Genomic DNA, 19,510 nt, shown 5'->3' with positions numbered 1-19,510 from the left:
GACAGAGCTGGAGCGCGGAGGAGGGGATGGAGGATGGGGGAGGGGTGGGAGGAGAGGGAGGGAAGGATGGGGGCGGGGCTGTATAATCTGCCAAACCCAGCTCTTCCTTCAGTGCTAAAGGCAGGAAGAGCAAATTGGGACCCTCAGCCCAGGGCTCACCCACCTGCGTGGTCGACAGGGCAGAAGTGCTGATAGAGGTATAACGGGGAGATTTCAGAGCTAAGAGCTGGGGGGTTTTTGTTGTGTTTTGTTTTTATTAAGCAGGCTCTCTGTTTCCCATGCGTGACAGCCCAGGGGGCGTGTGTCAAGAGAAGGTTCCAAGACTTGCGTCCCACCTCCCGGAACAGAACAGCAGAGGCTACTTTCCCGTCACTGTTCCGGTTTTTAACGGAGTGGTTCTTCCCGGCCACAGAGGAAGGGAAGAGGCACTATCAGGTAGGCAGAATTGGGCGTGGAGCGAGGGAGCCCGAGACCCCATCCAAACAGTGCAGTGGGACATGGATTTAAAAAAGGGTCCCCCCTTCCCCACCATCAGCAGGAAATCACTGCAAAAATATCACTACACAAAAGTTAGATGTCATAGTGGATTTCCCCAGAACATAGTATTCACATTACTGAAAACAGCAAGATTCACTTTTTTAAAAACACAGAGCTGAAAACATAAAAATAAATAAGGACATTCCAGGGGCCTGAAAGTCCAGAGAAACGGACGTGTCCATTCTCAGTGGCAAGAGCAACTTGGAGGCCGGAGAAGTTCAGAGTCTTTGAGGTCCAAGGTGGGCTCCAGGAGAACCTGGGCCCTTTGAGATGAAGTCCAAGAGCAGCCTGAGCCCTTCAAGTCTTTCAGATTCACAGCAGCAACCTCAGGAGGCGTGGGCCGGGTTTGCGGGATGGGAAAGGGGAGAGAACCTTTGAGGAAACAGAGGTTGTGTTCTCTTACTGCTAGGATAAATAAGGGAGGGTGCACTCTAGGAGACCACTCCCAGGGCCCCCAGGCACATTAGGGGGTGCCGCACTCCAGGTTTAGAGCTCCGTGGGGTTGGGAATGTAGATGTGCACTTTCCATCCCCACCTTGCCAGGGAGGCATCCCGCACAAAACTTACTCATTGCAATAAAGCAGATGGGCACTGACAGAGCGCTCTTTCCAGATCTCCAGGGCTTACTACGCATATGAGAAACAGGAACCTGGCCTTGGCCGCTGGCCTTCCCTTCTACTTCTCTACTCTGCCCCTCTACTATCTCCTTGGTTTGACGGAGCTGAAGACGTTAAACCCTCTATGCATTTCACTTGCCCATTTCCCACATCCAGCCCTCCCCAGGGCTCAACTGCAAACCACCTCAGCCTTCTGGGCTGGGATGCTGGTCCTGGGAGGCAGGGGAGAAGGCAGTCTCCCCTCAGGGTGCAGCCAACTGCATCTTAGAGCCTGCCTGGGTAAGGCAATGCCCCGCCCGCCCTCAACTGAGCTTTGAGTGGACCCCTAGTGCCTGTCGGTAGGTCTCCGTGACCTCCTGGCAGTCTGTCACAGAAAAGCAGCTATCCCCCAGGGGGTCCTGCCACCAGCACCTCAGGCCCCTGCTTCCAGGGCCCTCTGAGGGGGGCTCCTCAAGCCCCATGAGGTTGTCCACAGATACACAGCCCCGCAGTGGGGGCTCGGGGAGCCGTTCGGGCAAGTCCAGCTGGTCAAAGGACTCAGAGGACAGGATGCTGTCCTCACTCACAGCCCCTGAGGGGTGACTAACCCGGGCCGGGGGGCGAGGTGAGGCCAGTTCATCCAAGGAGCCGAAGGTGGCGGGGGTGGTGAGCTCCGAGGCTGTGCGGGAGAACCTGCCGTTGTGTTTGAGGATGCCCTTGCGATGCAGGAGCAGCCCTGAGGCTTGCAGGGGCTTCTGCTCCACAGAGTCCCCACTTACAAACACGTCCCCTGCATCCAAGAGCTCCCCCGACTCGCTGGGTTCAGGAGACGAGTAGTAGCCTGATTCCCGCTGCCGAGACTTCTTGAGGATGCCCTTCCTGGGGAGCAGGGCGGCAGCCTGTCCTGGGCTTGTGGGGGCGGGGCTGAGCGCAGGGTCCTCCCGGGCCCCCTCCAAGGAGGTCGATGCCTTCTTCTTGAGAATGCCCTTTGGCAGCTTGAGGTTGCCCTTGCCAGGGTGAGGGGAGGTGTCATCAGCCGGGTCCCCCTGGAGAGACTGGGCCATGTCATTCTCTTTGCGAGACTTCTTGAGTGAATGCTGGCGCTCCAGGCTGGGGGCAATGCTCCCACCTCCAGGAGCATGCTGCTTGAAGAAGCTGCATACCTTGGCCCCGTTCTCCAGGAGGGGGCGGGAGGACCGCCGGAGCCAGTCAGCCACGGAGGCCCGGCCAGAGTCGCTGCCAGGGTGCCCTCCCTCATGCAGAGCCTCCTGCTCACTGACACGGGTGGTGTAGCCCCAGTTGACCCACCAGTGACTAGCCACATCCTCTAGGGTGGCCCGGCGGGTGGGGTTCACCATTAACAGCCACCGGATCAGGCCACAGGCATCTGGAGGACAAAAGACAGAAGCTTCGGATGGGCAGCCATGAGAATGGACCCCACAGCCCCTCTCACTGACGGACCCCCATTTGTGCTAAGACGTTGCTCACTCCTGCATCAGAGACGTCCACTCCACCTAGGGCTCCTCTCACACCCAGCCCAAGTGGCTCCCTACAGCCTCCAGCTTTCCTGGATGGGTTCTGCCAATTTCCTCTCCATCCCATGACCCCTCAGGCCCATGGCCCCCTCCCTAGCTTGCTTTGTATGTTAGTATGGATCCCCTTCTCTCCCCTGAAATGCAGCCCTCTTAGGGTAGAGACTGTGCTCAAAGGTAAACCAAGGTCCTCACACCCTTCTTCCTGCCTTCTACATCATACGTGAAAGGAGAGAAAGATTTCTAAGGATGAGGACAAAAGCAGTAGGAACTGAGACTATTGTAGCAAAGAGGATCTAAGTTAGACCTCAGGAAGCACTTTCCAAATATAATAAAGCATGCTTGAGATATCCCTTCCTTCCTTGGAGGTCCCAGGCACTGGAAGCAGAGAGATGACAGCAGGAGATGGGGTGGAAGGTACCCTTATCTACAGGGGGCTGCCCTCTTCACTTTGTTGCCACTGTCTAACTTCTGCCTCAGGAATCAGCGAGGGACACCAGGTTCTGGACGAGCACACCCACACCTCTCACTCACCAGAGGGTTTAGGCGGCTCCCGGTAGGCCCCGTTACTAATTTGTTTCACCAGCGTCTTATGGTCCTGCCCGTCAAAGGGCATGGCGCCATGCACCAGGATGTACAGGAGAACACCCAGGGACCAGCTGTCCACCTGAGAGAGAGAGATCAGCGGGGATGCCCATGTGCCGCAGGCTGGATGGCTTCCAGCCTCACCTCCAACACCAGCGAAGAAAGGGGTGCACACCGGAGAACTCAGAGGCCAACGCATCTGAGGCCCACCTCCCTCCAGTGCCCAGTGCAGGGCGGGGGGGGGGGGGGGGGGCGCTGCAGAAGGGACTGAGGTTCATGGGGAGAGTGTTGTCCATCACTTGGCCTTGGAAGGGGCTGCTGCAAGCACAGAACAGTGGCGAGGTCACCCCTTCTGGGCCAGGCGGGGGTGGCTGTGACAGACAGTGCCTCTCCAGGGAGGCTGGCTGGGTGCCAGGAGAGCTGATGGGAACTAGGAGGGTGAGAGGGCACAGAACTAGACTGGGGGTCAAGAGACGTAAGTTCTTCTAGTTTTGCCGCTCCTGGCTAGAGACCCGGCAAGCCACTGCTTTGGGGGTGGCCCACTTCTCTCACAGGTTCTAAAGTTGCAGCAAATGGCTGAGGCGGGCTGGTGGAGGGCAGGCACTCACCTCTGGGCCTGTGTAGGGCTTTCCATTGACGATCTCGGGTGAGGCATAGAGGGGGCTCCCACAGAATGTCTGCAGGAACTTGCCTTGGTGGTAGAGGTTGGAGAGGCCAAAGTCAGCAATCTGCAGGACGGGGTCAAACAGGGGCAGGGGTCACACCAAGGCCTGGGTTGTTCTGCAGCTCTCGGATTGCCCCTTCTAGACTCCGGGGAAACCCAGGCCCCAGCAGGAGGTCAGGGTGCCCATAACCTCTACCCCACACTGGGCACTGCCAACACAGCTCAGGCCCCGGAAGAAAGAGCCCTGAGGAGGTGGTGTCAACAAGGAACGCCTACGCAGGGGTATGTGGGGGCTCCAGGGTCCTCACTCTTCTCGGGCCCCATTGCTCACACCGTACTCCACTCCAGGGCTGCTCTCTCCTGCCTACACATCCTCCTGATCCAGCAAGCCCACCTCTCCTGCTAAGCCTTCCACTGCCCTGAGGCCTTCTGCCACAAAGCACTACTGTTTCCAATAGCTTGCTTAGCCCTGCTCGTCAGTTCTGTCTCCTCGCACTGCCGTGTCAATACATTCCCCATGCTGGCCTCCTTCTGCCCCCACCCCTCTGCAGCTCCTCGCACAGGTGTGACCTATGGCTGGGACTCAATGGACCGTTACTGATTGAAGGAAGGGCCTACCAGATGGAGGGGACAGTCAACTTCTTGGGCCAACGCCACGACCCTCAGAAGCCAGCCCACCCATCACTGAATGACCATGCAAGATCTGGGCTGCCCTTCCTAGCAAAGGGCTCATCTCTGCCCACACATGGGCAGGAACATGGTGGCATGAACCCAGGGTCAGCCCAGTATAGCTGAGAAGCAACAGTGAGGACCGAACAAAGATCAGGGCTATGGCTATAGCCGAGGAGAAGAAATCTCCTTACATGACTCTCTGAGCAGCTGACACTGAGGGTTTGAGAGGCCCCAGCCCCAGCTCTCACCCCGAGAGAGACCTTTCCCTGACTATCCTCAGATAGAGGCAGAGGCTAACGCCCTGCTGCTCCGACCTCTTAGCCCCAGCAGAGGGTCATGGGTGCCCAGAGTGGGGAGGGGCTGTTTATGTAACTCAGGCTACTTCGTTTATGGTTTTATTGGCCTCTTATCAAGCAGTTACCAGTTGAAGCCTATAATGAGGCAGATGATTGGTACAGATGGGAAAGTTCGTGCCTGCCCAGGCTGTGTGGGTTTATTAGCTCTGGCTTCCCTCCCCCTGGTCAGCATCAAAGCGAGCCCCACCTGCTCCGGGAATGGGCTGGGTAAAGGGAATGAACTCAGTGCCAGGGCGCCTCAGGGCACAGGTCAGGGGCCACTGGAGAAAGGACTATGTCCTGGGTTCAGGAAGATTCCTCGGAGGGTCCAAGTGCAGAGTCAGAGCCCCCCAGGGACCTGCAGGGAGCAGCCCTTGCCGTCTCCCCCTTCCAGCTCTGATCTGAGTCCATCCCATCAGCATGAACTTCTCAGACCTAAATTTAACCGCTTAGACATGGGAATGCAGCAGCTGCAGAAAGCTGGGGCTGGAGGGCTCAGTCTGTGGGGAAAGGTGCCAAACAGCTACCTAATTGCAGAAGATTAAAGTGCACGTGTGTGTTTGTGTGTGCACATGCGTGCGTGTGTGCGTGCGTGCAGGTGGGGAGATGAACTCAGGCCGTGGCCCTCTCCCTGCCAGCCCCAAGGTTGCGAGCCAAAGGCGACCCTAGATCTAGACTCCTCTCACCCTGTGACATCAAGAGCACTGATCAGGGAGTCAGAAGACCTTGGTTCTCGCCCAGCCTCAGCCAGAAGCTAGCCAAAGACCTTGTGCAAGTCATCCCTTATTTAGAGGCCTCAGTTTTCTATCCATAACATGAGGCACTGGAATAGATGACAGCTGAGGACCCTACCAGTACCAACAAATAAATCTGAGCTTTGCTCAACTCCTTCTGGAAGCTCCTAGAGGCTCAGAGATAATTGATTAGGGACAGTGCAAAAAGACTGGGGATAGGTGCGGGAGCCGCTGGAAACGAGAAGTGGGGCTCACCTTGATATTTCCATTGGCATCTAAGAGGATGTTCTCCAGCTTGAGGTCCCGGTGGACAACCCCATTCTGAAAGAGGGAGGGAGGAGGTCAGGGAAAGGTCACAGGGGAGGGAAAGACAGGAGGACCTAGTCTGGGAAGTGAGGTAAACACAAAGCGGGCCAAGAAGGGTGAGAACAGGTAGGCTGGGAATACTTTCTTTATTGGGACTTAGGGCAACAAATCATAGGCCCTTCCATCCCGGGCAAGAGAGTCAAGGCCAGAGACACTGACTCTCCCTAGGCTGAGGCCAGAACCTAGTCTTGCCTCTGCTTCTGTCTCCCTGTGTGACCCTGGACAAGTCATGGAATCTCTCTCGGGCAAACCAGCCCCCAAGCCCCAGGGACCACCCCACCAGAAGGGTGCTCACCTGGTGGCAGTAGTGCACGGCGGAAACGATCTGCCGGAAGAAATGCCGGGCGTCGCGCTCGCTGAGCCGCTGCCGCTCGCTGATGTAGTCATACAGGTCGCCTCTGCTGGCGTACTCCATGACGATGACGATCTTGCTGCTGCTCTCAAACACTGGGGCAGAGCAAGAGGGCAATGTCAGGCCCCTCAGAGTGCACTGCTTCCCACAGGGGCCATGCGCTCCTCCCCGGACCCGGACCAGACAGGGCTGCCCTGCAGGGATGTCTGCTGACAGGGCAGGAGAAGGTGCTCTGAAGCAGACAACATCTTCCAGGAGCAACAAGATAAGGCCAAGAGAACTGGCTCCGTCCCTCTCCTTGGAAGTTCAGGCTTTTGAGGATCTTAAAACTACCCTGCAAACTCCCAGGAAGGCCGAGACACCCCTGGATGAGAATGAAAAGTCAGGCTCTCTGGTTCAGAATCCAGTGCTTCCTCTGCTTGTGACCTTGGGAAAACCTGCTCTAGATACATCAGTAAGAATGCAGGTCTGGAGTCTGAATCCTGGCCCCTTCACTTACTAGCGGGGTGACCGTGGCAAGTTACTCATCCACTGTGCCTCAGTTTCCTCATTGGAAAAGTGGGATAATAATGGCAACCTCACAGGGCTGGGGTGAGAAATAGATAAAAGACAGTGACAGCTTTGGGTCTGGCCGAGCAAGCTGACAGAGGGTCTGACGCACAAATGAGCACTCTACAAATGGTACCTCCTGTTGTATTTCTTAGGTGCATCCTCAAGCATAAACTTGATAATAATGCCTGCCTTGAGGATCAGAAGAGGGATAAAATTCTATGAAAGTGATTTGTGAACTATAAAGTACAGGGGAGAGCTGAGATATTCATCTGGCTCAACATCTTGGACTTCTCGTCCAGAGCATCCAGGCCAGGGCCTTGTACACAGAAGCGATCAGTAAATACTTGGTAATTAATTGGCTGGCTGGGTTCCTGGCAGTCAGCCGGCCCCAGCTGACTCATCTCCACGTGTGGGAGGGGCCCTCTTGCCACCTCAGGCCTCGTCCTGGCTCCAGCCCCCTGGAAGGTTGGTTCGCCGAACTGGTGTGTGTCAGAACACGTATGTCTGTGACATTGCATCTTTGTGTCAAACGGGTCCTAGGAGTCTGGCTTGCGCAGCCAGCCGCAGGCCTATTGTTGTCTAGCCTGGGAGAAGGAGCCGAGGGAGGTGGCTTCTCCCAGGAGGAGTCCCGGCTCCCAGGCAATTGGCTACATGGCCAGGAGGACTGTGCTTTTTCCCAGGGGAACGTGAGCAAGTGGCCCTGATGTCATGTGGCCCAGACTCCCGGGGCGCGGAGCTGAGACGACCTGTGTGGTTTTCCATATCTCTGCAGGGGTACAGGCAACCTTTGTGCCATGAGATTGGGGATCAGAAGCCAGCTGGGGCACCTTCTGCAGAGCAGCTGGGTTAGAAGTCAGTTCCTCCTACTCCACATCTCCTGAAGTCTGGGGCAGGATGGAGATGGATGTCGGGGAGTCTTGCCAGACACACAGTAATTGTGATAGCCTATGTCTGCTGAATCTAAGGTGCAGGAGACGACATATCCTGACCCTCAAAGCTCAGTTTCCAGACCCAGCTGGAGACATGGGTGTGGGGGAGAATTCACTTGCACACTCTCTCTCACACTCACTCTCACACACACACACACACACAGACACTGCCCAATCACCAGGCTCAGGCTGGCTTAACCAATACTCTTTCATCTGCCCACTCTTCCCTGGAGGAAGTACAAACGTACAATTAGCCTTCTCAGCCCCTTGCCTGGGCTCCTCATGGGACAGGCTCAGGCCACGGGACCATGTCAGTGGCTCTGTCCTTAGTCTTCCTATGAACAGAACCCAAAAGAGGAGACTTCTCTTTTACTTCCCACCGGGAACATTCAGAGGGCAAAGCCCATGGGCTCCCCCGACTCCCACTCCCACTGTGATCCCTGGCTTCCTGTGTGCTGATATTGTGCAAAGGCCGGCAGCAGACAGACGGATGTGGGAGGGTGCTCCCCTCCATCCCTCATCACCCTCTCCTGCTCACTTTGTTGTCTGGGTCACAGGGAACAGGGCAGCGGGAGTGGAAAGCCAGCACTGATGTCAGAGCAAGAGGAGGCTGAGGGAGACGAGGAGAGGTAGGAGCCCGGGCCACAGCAGGAATGATTCAGGGTACAGGTGAGAGCCTAGGAGGCCAGGTCCTTGGGAAGGATGGAGAACAGCACCCACGCACCTGAGACAGGTGCAGGTCTCTGGATGTTGCAGCCTCCCCCGGATTGCTAAGGATCTCACTGGTCTGGGGAGGTAGTGTTCAAGGATGGAAAACCTAACAATAACAACAAAAATGCCTACAATCCTCCAAAGTTGAGTTCCTCCATGAGCCGAGCTCTCAGTGACATTTAACTCGATCTTTGCAACGACCCTCTAACGTGGGTGGGATTATCTCATTTCATAAATGAGGAACTGAGGCCCAGAGACTAAATTAAATGAGTTGTCCAAAGTCATACATCTGGGTTTCATATCCAGCTTTTGCCCAACTCCAAACCTGTGTCTTTTATCCTTTTGGGTCATCTGTTCTCACTGCTCTTACACACACACGCACACACTCACTCCCAGCATCCAATGCCCCGCCTCTGTACCTTCATGGATGGCGATGATGTGGGGGTGGTTGAGTGATGACATGATCTCAATCTCCCGCCGAATGTGCATCAGATCTTGCTCATCTTTGATTCTGTCTTTCCGGATCGACTTGATGGCCACCTGAGGACAGAGAACACGGGAGAGTGAGGAGAAAGGTCTGGCAGATAAAATAGCCCTGAAGACACTCTGGAGTCCTGGATCTGGTCTGCCTGCGCTACCACAGGGGCCACCGGTGCACCCAGAGAAGCCACTCCCTCCGGCACCAGGGGTGGCGGCAGAGCAGCTGGGGAGCACCCTCTCCAGAGAAGGCATCCCCCGGGTTAGGTGCAGTCTGTGCTGTAGGAAGGTAGATGGGCCAATGACCATATTCAGTCTACAGAGCAACAAGGAAGGGAACGACCTGCGTTCGTAAGGCCAATGCCATTTGATTTATAAGCAAATTTACACCCCACACCGTGAAGACAAGGAGTGGGGCTGTTGTGCTCACCACTGGATGGCGAGCACAGTGCCTGACACACAGGAGACACTGAGTCACACTTGTTACAGTAGTAAACGGAATGGCCCTCATGAAAATCTTGGGAGGTAGGCGCAGAGCATATCATCAGCCCCATTTCCAGCTAAGGAAACTGGTACCCAGAGAGGTTAAACGACCTACTCAAAGTCACACTGTCAGTAACTGCACAAACTGGGGTTCCACCACTGACTGTGTGGTTTCCAGTCTGGTACTTTCCCCACCACAGTCCTCTAACTTGCTGTAAACAACCAGTCTCTGGCCAAAAGGTGGACACAACCTAAATGCCCATCAACAGATGAGTGGATAAACAAAATGTGGTCATCCATACAGTGGAATATTACTCAGCCATGAAAAGGAATGAAGTTGTGATACATGCCACAACACAGATGAACCTCGAAGACATTATGCTAAGTGAAAGAAGCCAGACACAAGGACAAACATTGTACGATTCTACTTATATGAGGTCCCTAGAACAGGCAAAGGCATAGGACAGAAGGTGGGATGGAGGTCACCAGGGGTAGGAGGAGTGGGGGTGGGGAGATGGGGAATTATCGTTTAACGGGTACAGAACTTCTTTTTGGAGTGATGAACAGGTTTTGGAAATTAACAGTGGTGGTGGTTGTACAACATTGTGAAGATACTTAATATGTCACCGAATTGTACACTTAAAATGGTAAATTTCATGTTATATTTATTGTACCACACGCACAAAAATCGCCAACAAAAATTATGAGAAAAATACCAGTCTCTTTAGCCTAGGTAAGGAATGTCCTTCCCCCAACAACAAAAAACAAGCAAACAGCTAGCCAGTTCCACAGTGCTCAGCTCTGCGCCCGTCCTAAAGGTGGAACCGCCCACAAGGACCAGCCCCTCCGCGGGCTGTGGAGGGTCCAGGAAGGGCGGAGGGGCAAGAGGAAACGGAGATAGCTCCGCCGAGGCGCAGCCCAGCAAAGCTCTTGGAGACGCGCAGCCCGGCCCGCTGCTCCGCACCCCCCCACCCCCCACCCCGGGCAGGAGGTGACAGCAGGGCAGGAGGTGACAGCAGGGCAGGAGGTGACAGCAGGGCAGGAGGTGACAGCAGAGCAGGCGCTGCGCAGTCCCGTGCGCAGTCCCGCCCCTCGCGGAGCCTCCCTCGTCCCTTCTGTGAAGTAAACAGGCTGAACTAAGGGGTCCGAGGGGCCTTCCCGCTCGGATTCCGGGAGCCGGGCCGCAGAGAAGCCGCGGCCGAGGCTGCGACGACAACGGGGGTACAGGGGCGGGGGGCGGGGGGCACGGGGCTGGTCAGACCCTGCTAAGTCCTGCCCAAGGACACGAAGGTGAACGCAAGACTTCCTCTTCACGGGAGAGGCAAGTTGTGGAAAATCAGAAGGCACAGACTGAGGTGAAGCGCTCCTCATTCACCTGCCCAGGAGGGTTTGCCTCCCCTCAAGGTCCGAAAGCAGGCGGGAGGAAGGAGACCGCCGGCCGCGGCAGGGCCCTAGCCCTCCCCTCCACAGCGCTCTGGAGGCACAGCGCGGCTTCCGGCTCGGCTGGGGACAGCGCTGGCCTGTGCTCCCCGCGACAGGAATGCGGAACAGCTAATCCGGAATCCGCAAGAGGAGCTGCTCACAATGCCCTGCCCGGTCACCCCGGCAACAGGCCAGGGATGGCTGCCCGCCGCCCCGCTCCCTCCCCGGAGCTGCCGAGCAGCGCAGGAGGACAATGGCAGCGGGAGGGCTGGTCACCATGGAGCCTCCTCCCAAAGATGCTGGAGAGGCCCGCGCTGCAGCTGCAGGGGCAGAGCCGCCCCTCAGGCACCCCCAACCCCCACCCTGCCCCTTCTGCTCCAAACCTCACAAAGAGCAAGAAGGAAAATCCATGGCTTAGATGGGACAGAAGGTGGGGATGGGGAGGAAGGGGCTGGAATCAACTATGAGGATTCGACCTGGAGCATCACTCCTGCACACCTCTCTCTTCACACCCCTTTTCTCTCCCACAGGGGAGAGCTTATGGACTCCTTCTTTGCTCACTAACATTTGTTATTTTTAAAATGAGACAAGAGATAAAGTACTATGAACTCTTCAGATAAAGGGCCATAAAAGTTATATTAATAGATAGTAAAAAAAAAAAATCATATGTAGGGGCCAGCCCAGTGGCATAATGGCTGGGTTTGGGCTCTCCACTTCGGCGGTCCAGGGTTGGCAGGTTCGGATCCTGGACAGGGACCTACACACTGCTCATCAAGCCATGCTGTGGCAGCGTCTCATATACAAAGTAGAGCAAGACTGGCAGCAGATGTTAGCTCAGGGCCAGTCTTCCTCACACTCACAGACACACAAACTCATATGTAAATCACATATCTAGATAATGACACAGAACTATTTGAGAGCTCAAGATGCACATGTATGCAAAAACTCGGCACATCTCGGATGTACAATTCCATACACACAAATGTATATAATAGTGAGATAAGTCATCATTGGCTTAGGGAGCAAACCCTAAAGAAGACAAGGCCTAAAAGAAATGAAGCTCCAAAAACATAAAGGGGTCTGAGTGGCGCTGGGGGGGTCCCTGCATGAGTAGAAGATACACAAGTCAAACCCCTAGATCCATTTCTTTCAATTCCGGAAGCCTCTGATTCTAAATCAGAATTGGTAATCCTCAACGGACAGTTCCACCCCCTGCAAGCTCGTGCTCTGGCCTCAGGGGGCTAGGCCAGGGGCCCCCAGTTATCTACATTATGTCCTCGGAGAGGACAGCGTGGCTGGCGTTTCCCAGGAAGGAAACAAGTTACATCACCAGGCCTTCACCAATCCGCAAGCACATGACAGACAAGAAGAGTGATGTGTCACTGACGTGGTGGGGCTGGGCCCCTGCTCCCCAACTATCCCAGCCCCACGGGACAGGCCCCTGGCTATCTGTGGGCCCGCCTGGCAAAGCAAATTAGAAATGGCAACAGCTTGGGCTGAGACAGAGCTCCGCACACAGAAAGTATTCAACAATTGTTTACTGGTGAACACAGATCACAAATAAATAAATACTGGTTAAGGCACTGACTGATGGACCAGGGCCCAGATAAGATTTTCTGCCCTTCCAGGCGTGGGTGGGGAGTCAACCTCGGTACAGGGACTAATTCTGAGGGACCTTCACTCTCATCTGCAAGAGTTGAGCAATCGTTCTCTAGAATAAAAACATACCAACTAGAGCCAAGGAGCAGGGCAACAATCGCTGAATGGGTCAGCCAGAGGCAGAGGGCCACATGCCCGAGACACTCCTGGCTCGTTCCGGTAAAAATGTTAATACTGCCTTTTCACTCTCCAGGGTATCCATGATTAGACAATATATTATACGGCCACCCCACTTAGAGGGGGCAGGAAGCCCAGGCACAATTATATGATTATGCAAATGTGAATACCAGAGCCGTGGAGTGGGTGTCAAGAGCCCCAGTCTCTCATCCTTACTCGCTTCATCCCCCTATTGAGCTATGCAACTCAAGACAAGTCACTTAAATGATCCGGTTAACGGGTTTGGCTAGTTTTAATGTCCTCATGTGAAAAAACGAAAGGGCGTTTATTCTCCAAACATCTGCCGAATGCCTACTATGTGCCTGGCGCTAAGCTAGGTGTTGGGGATTCAGAAGAAAACTGGACAGTCCTTGCACCAAGGCCCTTGCTCCAGTGGGAGGACAGGCAATGAAGTCCACTCCAGTCTAGCGTGCTGGATGTGGCAGTTTAGGTCCCTGCCCGGCCAGGGGCTCCAGGAGCACTGCAGAGGGCTCGCCCGGAGGAGCAGGGAAAACCACCTCTGGGAGAAAACTTTGCTTTCGAGCTTGAAGGATGAGGTGGGATTTGCCAAGCCAAGGAGGGCAAGCTAGGTAGGGGCAATAGGGCCATTCCAGGCAGAGAGAGAGGTTTGAGCAAAGGCCAGAGAGAAAGGAACCATTCACAGATTTGCACATGAGGCTCTCTGAGCTCCCTTCCAAACTCGAGCATTTTCTGCTGAGCTTCCACAGAAATGACTCAGCTGCTACTGTGCCAGGAAGGTGCCAGCCGAGGATTGTTCTAACGGGCTTCTTCAGAGGCCCCACACTATATGTCTGTTAGCCTGCCTGCGTGAAACACCTACAGATCCTGGCCTAGGGATGTCCCTGCCCCTGCGGCCCTGCATGTTGGAAAGGCAGCAGACTCATGTCCCACTCCGTTTTGCAAATGGCACGCACTGAAGGCCACAAGGTTCACTGACTCTTCCGAGGGTTCCCAACACATCAGGGCAGTCAGGATCCAAGATGGAGGGGTGTTGCCTGGAGAAGCTGCCATCTCAGAAGACAAAAGTTCCTTGCAGACGCCCTGCCCTGCTTTCACCTCCCTGCCTCCCACCCCTGGAGAAGGGAAGGCGCCACACGCTGCTTGGGCCAGGCTGTGCAGTACCACCAGCCACCCCATCCCACTTACAGACATACAAACGTGCCGGAGACATGGGTGCTAGGGCTCAATTGGTTAAACACTGCCCCTCACCCCAGGAACTCAAATCAGGACTAATGTGGATTCAGGAGAAGATGGCAGAAAGGTCTTAGAAAAAGATCTAGAGGTGCTGGATCCAGATGCCAGCGGAAAGGGTGCAAGCTGGACATTTCTGGTCATAGTTATTGCCTGGAGTCGGAGCCAAGATCCTTGACTCCTCTCTGGCCTTTCACAGAGCAGCTGCTGCCTGGGAGGCGGGGCAAGGAGCTAGAGGATGACCCATTTAGATAACGGAGGAAAGGCTGGGCTGGGCAGAGTGGGGTAATGGACCTGGGGGGTGGCTCACCATCCCACCAAGCCTACCAGAGAACCAGGCAGGAAGCGGGAATGGGTTCTGAGGGGAGTTGGGGGTGCCTCCCCTAAGCCTGCTGTGTGCCCACCCCTCCTTCCACTTTCTAGCCCTCTCTGCCAGGTTGCTGGGCAAGGCGCTTCCCTGCCCAGCCCTCTTGTGTGGTTTGGCCAGAGCCCAAGGACAAGAGTCGCCTGCAGCCGGAGCCTCCCTCCCTGCTGCTGAGCAGGCAGGTGCAGGAGGAGTTGGGAGGGCAGCCTCAGAAGAGGAGGCCTTCAGCAGCTGGCCAGGCGGGAACCCTTCTCTGGAGCAGGGGCTGAAGGAGAGACTAGGGCTGCGAACACAGCAGAGGCCAAAGTGGTTTGGCTTAAGGAAGCTGTGCACAACCTCGTCCTCTTGCTCAGGGCAGGACAGACCCAGGATGGGGGCCCCCAGGAAAGGGAGGGTAGGGCCTAGTCAAACCCAGCCTTGCTGTGATAGTAAGCAACATTGTGTGTGTCAGTTCCTGTGCCGAGCACTTTACATATATTTTCTTATTTAATCCTAGGAGAACCCCACAAGGTAGGAATTATTACAATCCCCACTTTAGAGAGGAGAAAACTGAGACACAGAGAGGTCACACAGCTTGTAAGCAATAGAGCCAGGACTGAACCCTTGCAGTTCAGCTCAGTCTGACTCTGAGCTAAGCGGCCTTCCTGACAGGTGAAGACCAGGAACATAGTGTGGTTCATCCACTCAGGATCCCCCAACAGTCAGCATGGGGGGGTGGGGGCTGGCACCCAGCGACTCGTCCATCCTCAGCCCTGCCTGGAGCTCTGGGAGGCGGCTGGAGCCAGCTGTTGGGATGACAAAGCACACCGAGGCAAGCCCGGGCGCAGCACAAGGCCAGCTCCCAGGCCGAGACTCAGTATCGGTCACCCAGGGCCTGTACTGGTCCAGCAGGACAGTATGTTGCAGGAATGCCACTAAACAGTCACAGAACAACTCACGTCCCCTCTCTGGACCTCAGTTTCCCCATCTGTCAATGAAGGAATAAGACCATCTCAGGCATTTTCAAACATCTGGGAATCCCACACTGCAATCCAATACACAAAAGAGACAGAAGGACCCCTGTTCCAGAGCACTATCCACTTGGACCCCCCTGTGCTCCTTACAGCACCCCTCGGATGTAGGACTTCCATGCAGTCATGCCAAAGGCTTTGGTGGACTCCACCATTCCAAGGACTGCAGCAGGTGTTTTTTTCTTTAGAGGGAGGGGCACTCAGGGGAGCTTGGGAGAGTCACAGGAGGAAACGTCATTTAGATACCAGGAATGTACTTGGAGTCTAGAAGATCCAGAGCAAATATTTGTTTTTCCTTTGATGCCCTCCTGGAGTAGCCATTAGTCCTGCCCGCCTGCCCCTTCCCCTGGACAGTCCCGTCACGCCCCTGATAATGTCATCGAGGCAGGTTAGGAATGGGAAATATGCCAGAAAGGGGGTAGAAAACTGGGATGGGAGCCACTCAGCAGGCTTTCCTCTGAATCTAGCCCCTGCCAACAATCTCAGTCCATTTTGAGGGAGGTCTTGGACCACTCCCATGCCCCTCTGCCCTACTAGAGATCCTGAGGCACCAGGTCACTTTCTTTTCAGGGAGGACAGTGAAGAAGTAGGAATGGGGGTGGAGAAGAGGACTCCTCTCCAGAACTGAGAAATCATCAGCACAGCAGGCAGCTGCTCTCCAAGGAGGAGGGAGACCCCCGGGCAAGTTCCCAGCAGAAGGACAGGGTGGTCTAAGGATAAGGGAGGTTCAGAGCAGGTCCCTTTCCTACTGATCTTGGCTCCCTGCAGAAAACAAGAGGCATGGGGCCAGGAAGCACCTTCTGAATTCTCTCTGTTCTGATGTAATAAGAGCTGGAATTCCTGCCTACAGCCACTCAGGTTTGAAAACTGAAAGCTAGTTTATCTCCTCCCAGAATCAGAGATCTCTCTCTCTCTCTCTCTCTCTCACACACACACACACACACACACAGGCACGCACCTGTGCGCAGTGACCCAGGTCAAGAGTCTGATGGGATCTCTGAACTTAAATCTCAGTTTCCCAGTGTCTGGGCCACCCCAGTCCCCCGAACCCAGTATGTCCCCTAGCAAGAGGCACAAGCCACGAGCAGCTCTTTTCCAGCTGAGCCCCTGACAAAGCCTGGAACCTCACCCGGCCCTCACACTTCATAGAAAGAGAAAGAAAAGGAAAGCCAGGAAGTACACGATTGCCCAATAGCTGTAACCTGGCAGCGGGCAACTGGGGACTGTGCCAGGAGTTAGCAGGAAAAACATTCTCGGTCCTATTGATGGGGCCATAATCCACCCCCTTTTTCCAGCATCCACTTTCCTTCACCAATGAAATGACTTCTTGAATTTCAAACCAGCTACTGGCTGCAAAAGCAAACAATCTGGGGAGGTGACTGCTGCCACAGCCGACAGGGCAAACCGTGGCCACACACACACACACACACGCCTCTCAACCAGCACCCACCGGGATTGGAGAAATGATCCCTAGACCATCTGACCTAAAAGGCTTGTTATATACAGATTATTTGGCCCCATCCTAGATTTTCAGAATAAAATCCTCTGGGTGTGGAACCAGAGACTAAGCAGCTTAAACAAGCACCGCTGGCGATTCCTACGCACATTAAACTCATTTGCTAACTGACTTTCGGCAAACCTGACATCCTTTCAGCTGGCCTTTCCACATATAAATATCCGTTCTCACTGTGGGTTCTATGTGTCAGAAACAATTTAAATTCACGTTTGTATCTCATTCAGTCCTCATTGCAGATTGTGAGGGAGGCTGTGTCTTCTTCATTTTTGCAGAAGGGGAAAGAAATAAAGTAAATTGTGCAAAATCGCACAGATTACTACTACCACCACCACACACACAGCCACCAAATTAACAGGACACATTCTGGAAAAGGTCCCAAACCCAAAGGTGTCTTGGGGCACAGTGAACCTTGCCCCAGAGCCTGGTTTCACATTTCCCAGACTGAAACACCTGTCATAATGACACTTGGACCCAATCTTAGACCTGGAAAGGACCTAAGTGTCAAACTCACCCCCACCCCACCCTGAGCAGACCTCCGTAGCCTGCTGGGCTGCCAGACTATAAGGACTGAGTTGAGGAACTGGACACCTAGTCCATTCAAACAGCCACACACACATTTTTTAACTCCCAGGAAAATGAGGCACTTTCTACTTCCTCTTCCCATTCTACTCTATTGGATAGCCTGTTGTAAGTAAGATTCAACTGAAGCCCCGTCTTCTTTAGGGAGCCTTCTCATCCCAAGACAGGGCACCCGGCGCCAACCGTCCTCTCACTTATTTGGCTGACCGGTGTTGGGGTTCTCAGGTCCACGACCATTGTCCCTACAAGCATGGCCAGACAGACCTGCAATGGATACCTCCTCCCCCCACCAAACACAAACACACACCCTCAGCATGGTAAAGACTGCTGCCCACTCCACCGAGCAAGGCACTAGCCCCCGGCGCAGCCCGTCGCTCAGCGCCGCGGCCAAGCCCGCCCGCCCGCCCGCCCGCGCCGAGAGGAAGCCGCACTCACCAGGCGCCCCGCACTCACCAGGCGCCCCGCGCTCTCCCGCGCCTTCTTCACCTTCCCGTAGGTGCCCTTGCCCAGGGTCTCCAGAAACTCGTAGCGGTGCCGCAGGTTGTGCTTGTGGTGGTGCCGTTTCACCGCCTGCTTCTTCATCGGGGGCTTGGGCGACTTGATGAGCCCGTCGGCCAGCGGACGGCCGAGCTCCGCGTCCAGGGCGGTGGCGGCCGAGGGGGCCGGGCCGAGGCGCCGGGGGAAAGCCCGCGACTCCATGGCGAGCAGGACGGGGACAAGGCGGAGCGGGAACCGGCGGCGAGGGGACAGCTGGAGGCCGGAGCACGCGTCCCGCGCCTGCGCCCGGACCCCAGCCGCACCGGAGCGCTAGGAGAGGCACCGCGTTCCGAGTTCTTATAAAGGCTCCGCCACGGCCTGGCCACGCCCCCCGCGCCCATTGGCCTGCTCGCTGATTGCGCGCGATCAGGGCCGCCCACATTGGCTCGCCCTGGCCTCCGGCCCCGCCTCCTCCCTGCGCGTGTCCGGGAAAGGTGTCAATGGAGCCCCGCCTATCTGGGCCCCCGGGGGCATAGGCAAGGGGAACAGACGACACCAGCGGAGGCTGTTTGGCAGCTTGGTACTACTGGGGTCTGGAACCTTTGAGGGGCCTTGGGACTGCTCTGGCCTCTGAGGGGGGGGGTCTTGGTCCTGATTGGAGCCACCTGTTGTCCTTCTATTGTGTTTTCTGTTAGCAAAGGACAATCTGACAATCTGACTATAGGTCACCAAAGTATTTCTCCATCCTGAGTAATCTGCTTCTCTCAAGCTAAAATCTAGCAAGTCATTGGACCATTTCTTTAGGGCATAAGGAGAAAGGGGGATGGAATGGGACGGAAGCAGTCTCCAGCCAGGTGGGAGGGCTGGTGGAGAGCTGTCCCCAGGTTCTGAGTTCACCTGTCTTCAGTTAGATCAATCTTAATTGGATCCCAGAAATGCAATTCTGGAAAGTTCCTACCTCTTCATCAAAGAAGGCTTCTAGGATTGAGTGGGTCCCTCAAGATGTGCTGAAATTTATGAAGTGATGGAAAGAGGTGGAGGGAGCCAAAAGGAAATATTCGTTCATTAAAAAACATTTTACACAGCTATTATTTAACTTGTGTCCCTACATTTGTAAATAGTAGCCCACCCAAGGTTTTCCTCCCTGTGATTTTGGAATCAGGAGGACTGGCGGTAGGTCTCAAAGTTTGGCTTGGTTTTTAAGGCCTGGAGCACTAGATCCAGAATCCTCATTCTGAATGTCATTTAGAGTGAAATGAGAATACCCATAGGCTCTCCTCCTCCCTGTGGAGTGTAACGGGGAGACAGGAATATTCCCCTCGAGTCTTCATGATAACCCAGTCCTGTGAAGTGGGTATTATTCTACTGAAGGCCACACAACTGGTAAGAAACTGGCAGAGCTGGAATTCAGACCCCCCCACCCCCACCCCCGGAGGATGGTGCCTCCAGCTGTGTATTCAGGACATGCTGAGGACCAAGAAGGGCTAGATCCCCAGGGACTGAATTTTGTATTTAGTGTCTGCCCACTTTCCCACTCCCACTGATCCTTTGATCCTTTCTAGTGTGAGTTAGGGATGGAGAATAGGGCTG

General features: G+C 55.1%; 1 protein-coding gene across 2 annotated transcripts; it reads right to left on the bottom strand.

Moving 5' to 3' along the window:
• Positions 1–240: 240 nt before the first annotated feature.
• Positions 241–18,248, bottom strand: NUAK2 (NUAK family kinase 2). Of its 2 annotated transcripts, none has more exons than XM_044758164.2 (7): positions 17,879–18,248; positions 8,985–9,105; positions 6,317–6,468; positions 5,911–5,976; positions 3,859–3,978; positions 3,200–3,332; positions 241–2,520 (listed from the first exon to the last, which is right to left on the bottom strand). In XM_044758164.2, exons 1-7 carry the CDS (start codon positions 18,140–18,142, stop codon positions 1,457–1,459), a joined length of 1,920 nt encoding a protein of 639 aa, XP_044614099.1. In that variant the 5' UTR covers positions 18,143–18,248; the 3' UTR covers positions 241–1,456. The 2 variants fall into 2 exon arrangements, with proteins under 2 accessions (XP_044614099.1, XP_044614100.1); XM_044758165.2 differs by having other exon boundaries at positions 17,897–18,248.
• Between the last annotated feature and the right edge of the window lie 1,262 nt (positions 18,249–19,510).

This window comes from Equus asinus, chromosome 25 (genome assembly GCF_041296235.1).
Source record: "Equus asinus isolate D_3611 breed Donkey chromosome 25, EquAss-T2T_v2, whole genome shotgun sequence".
Lineage (NCBI taxonomy): Eukaryota > Metazoa > Chordata > Mammalia > Perissodactyla > Equidae > Equus > Equus asinus.
Note: the sequence above shows the minus strand (reverse complement) of the source record. Positions and strands in the feature narration are given on the sequence as shown.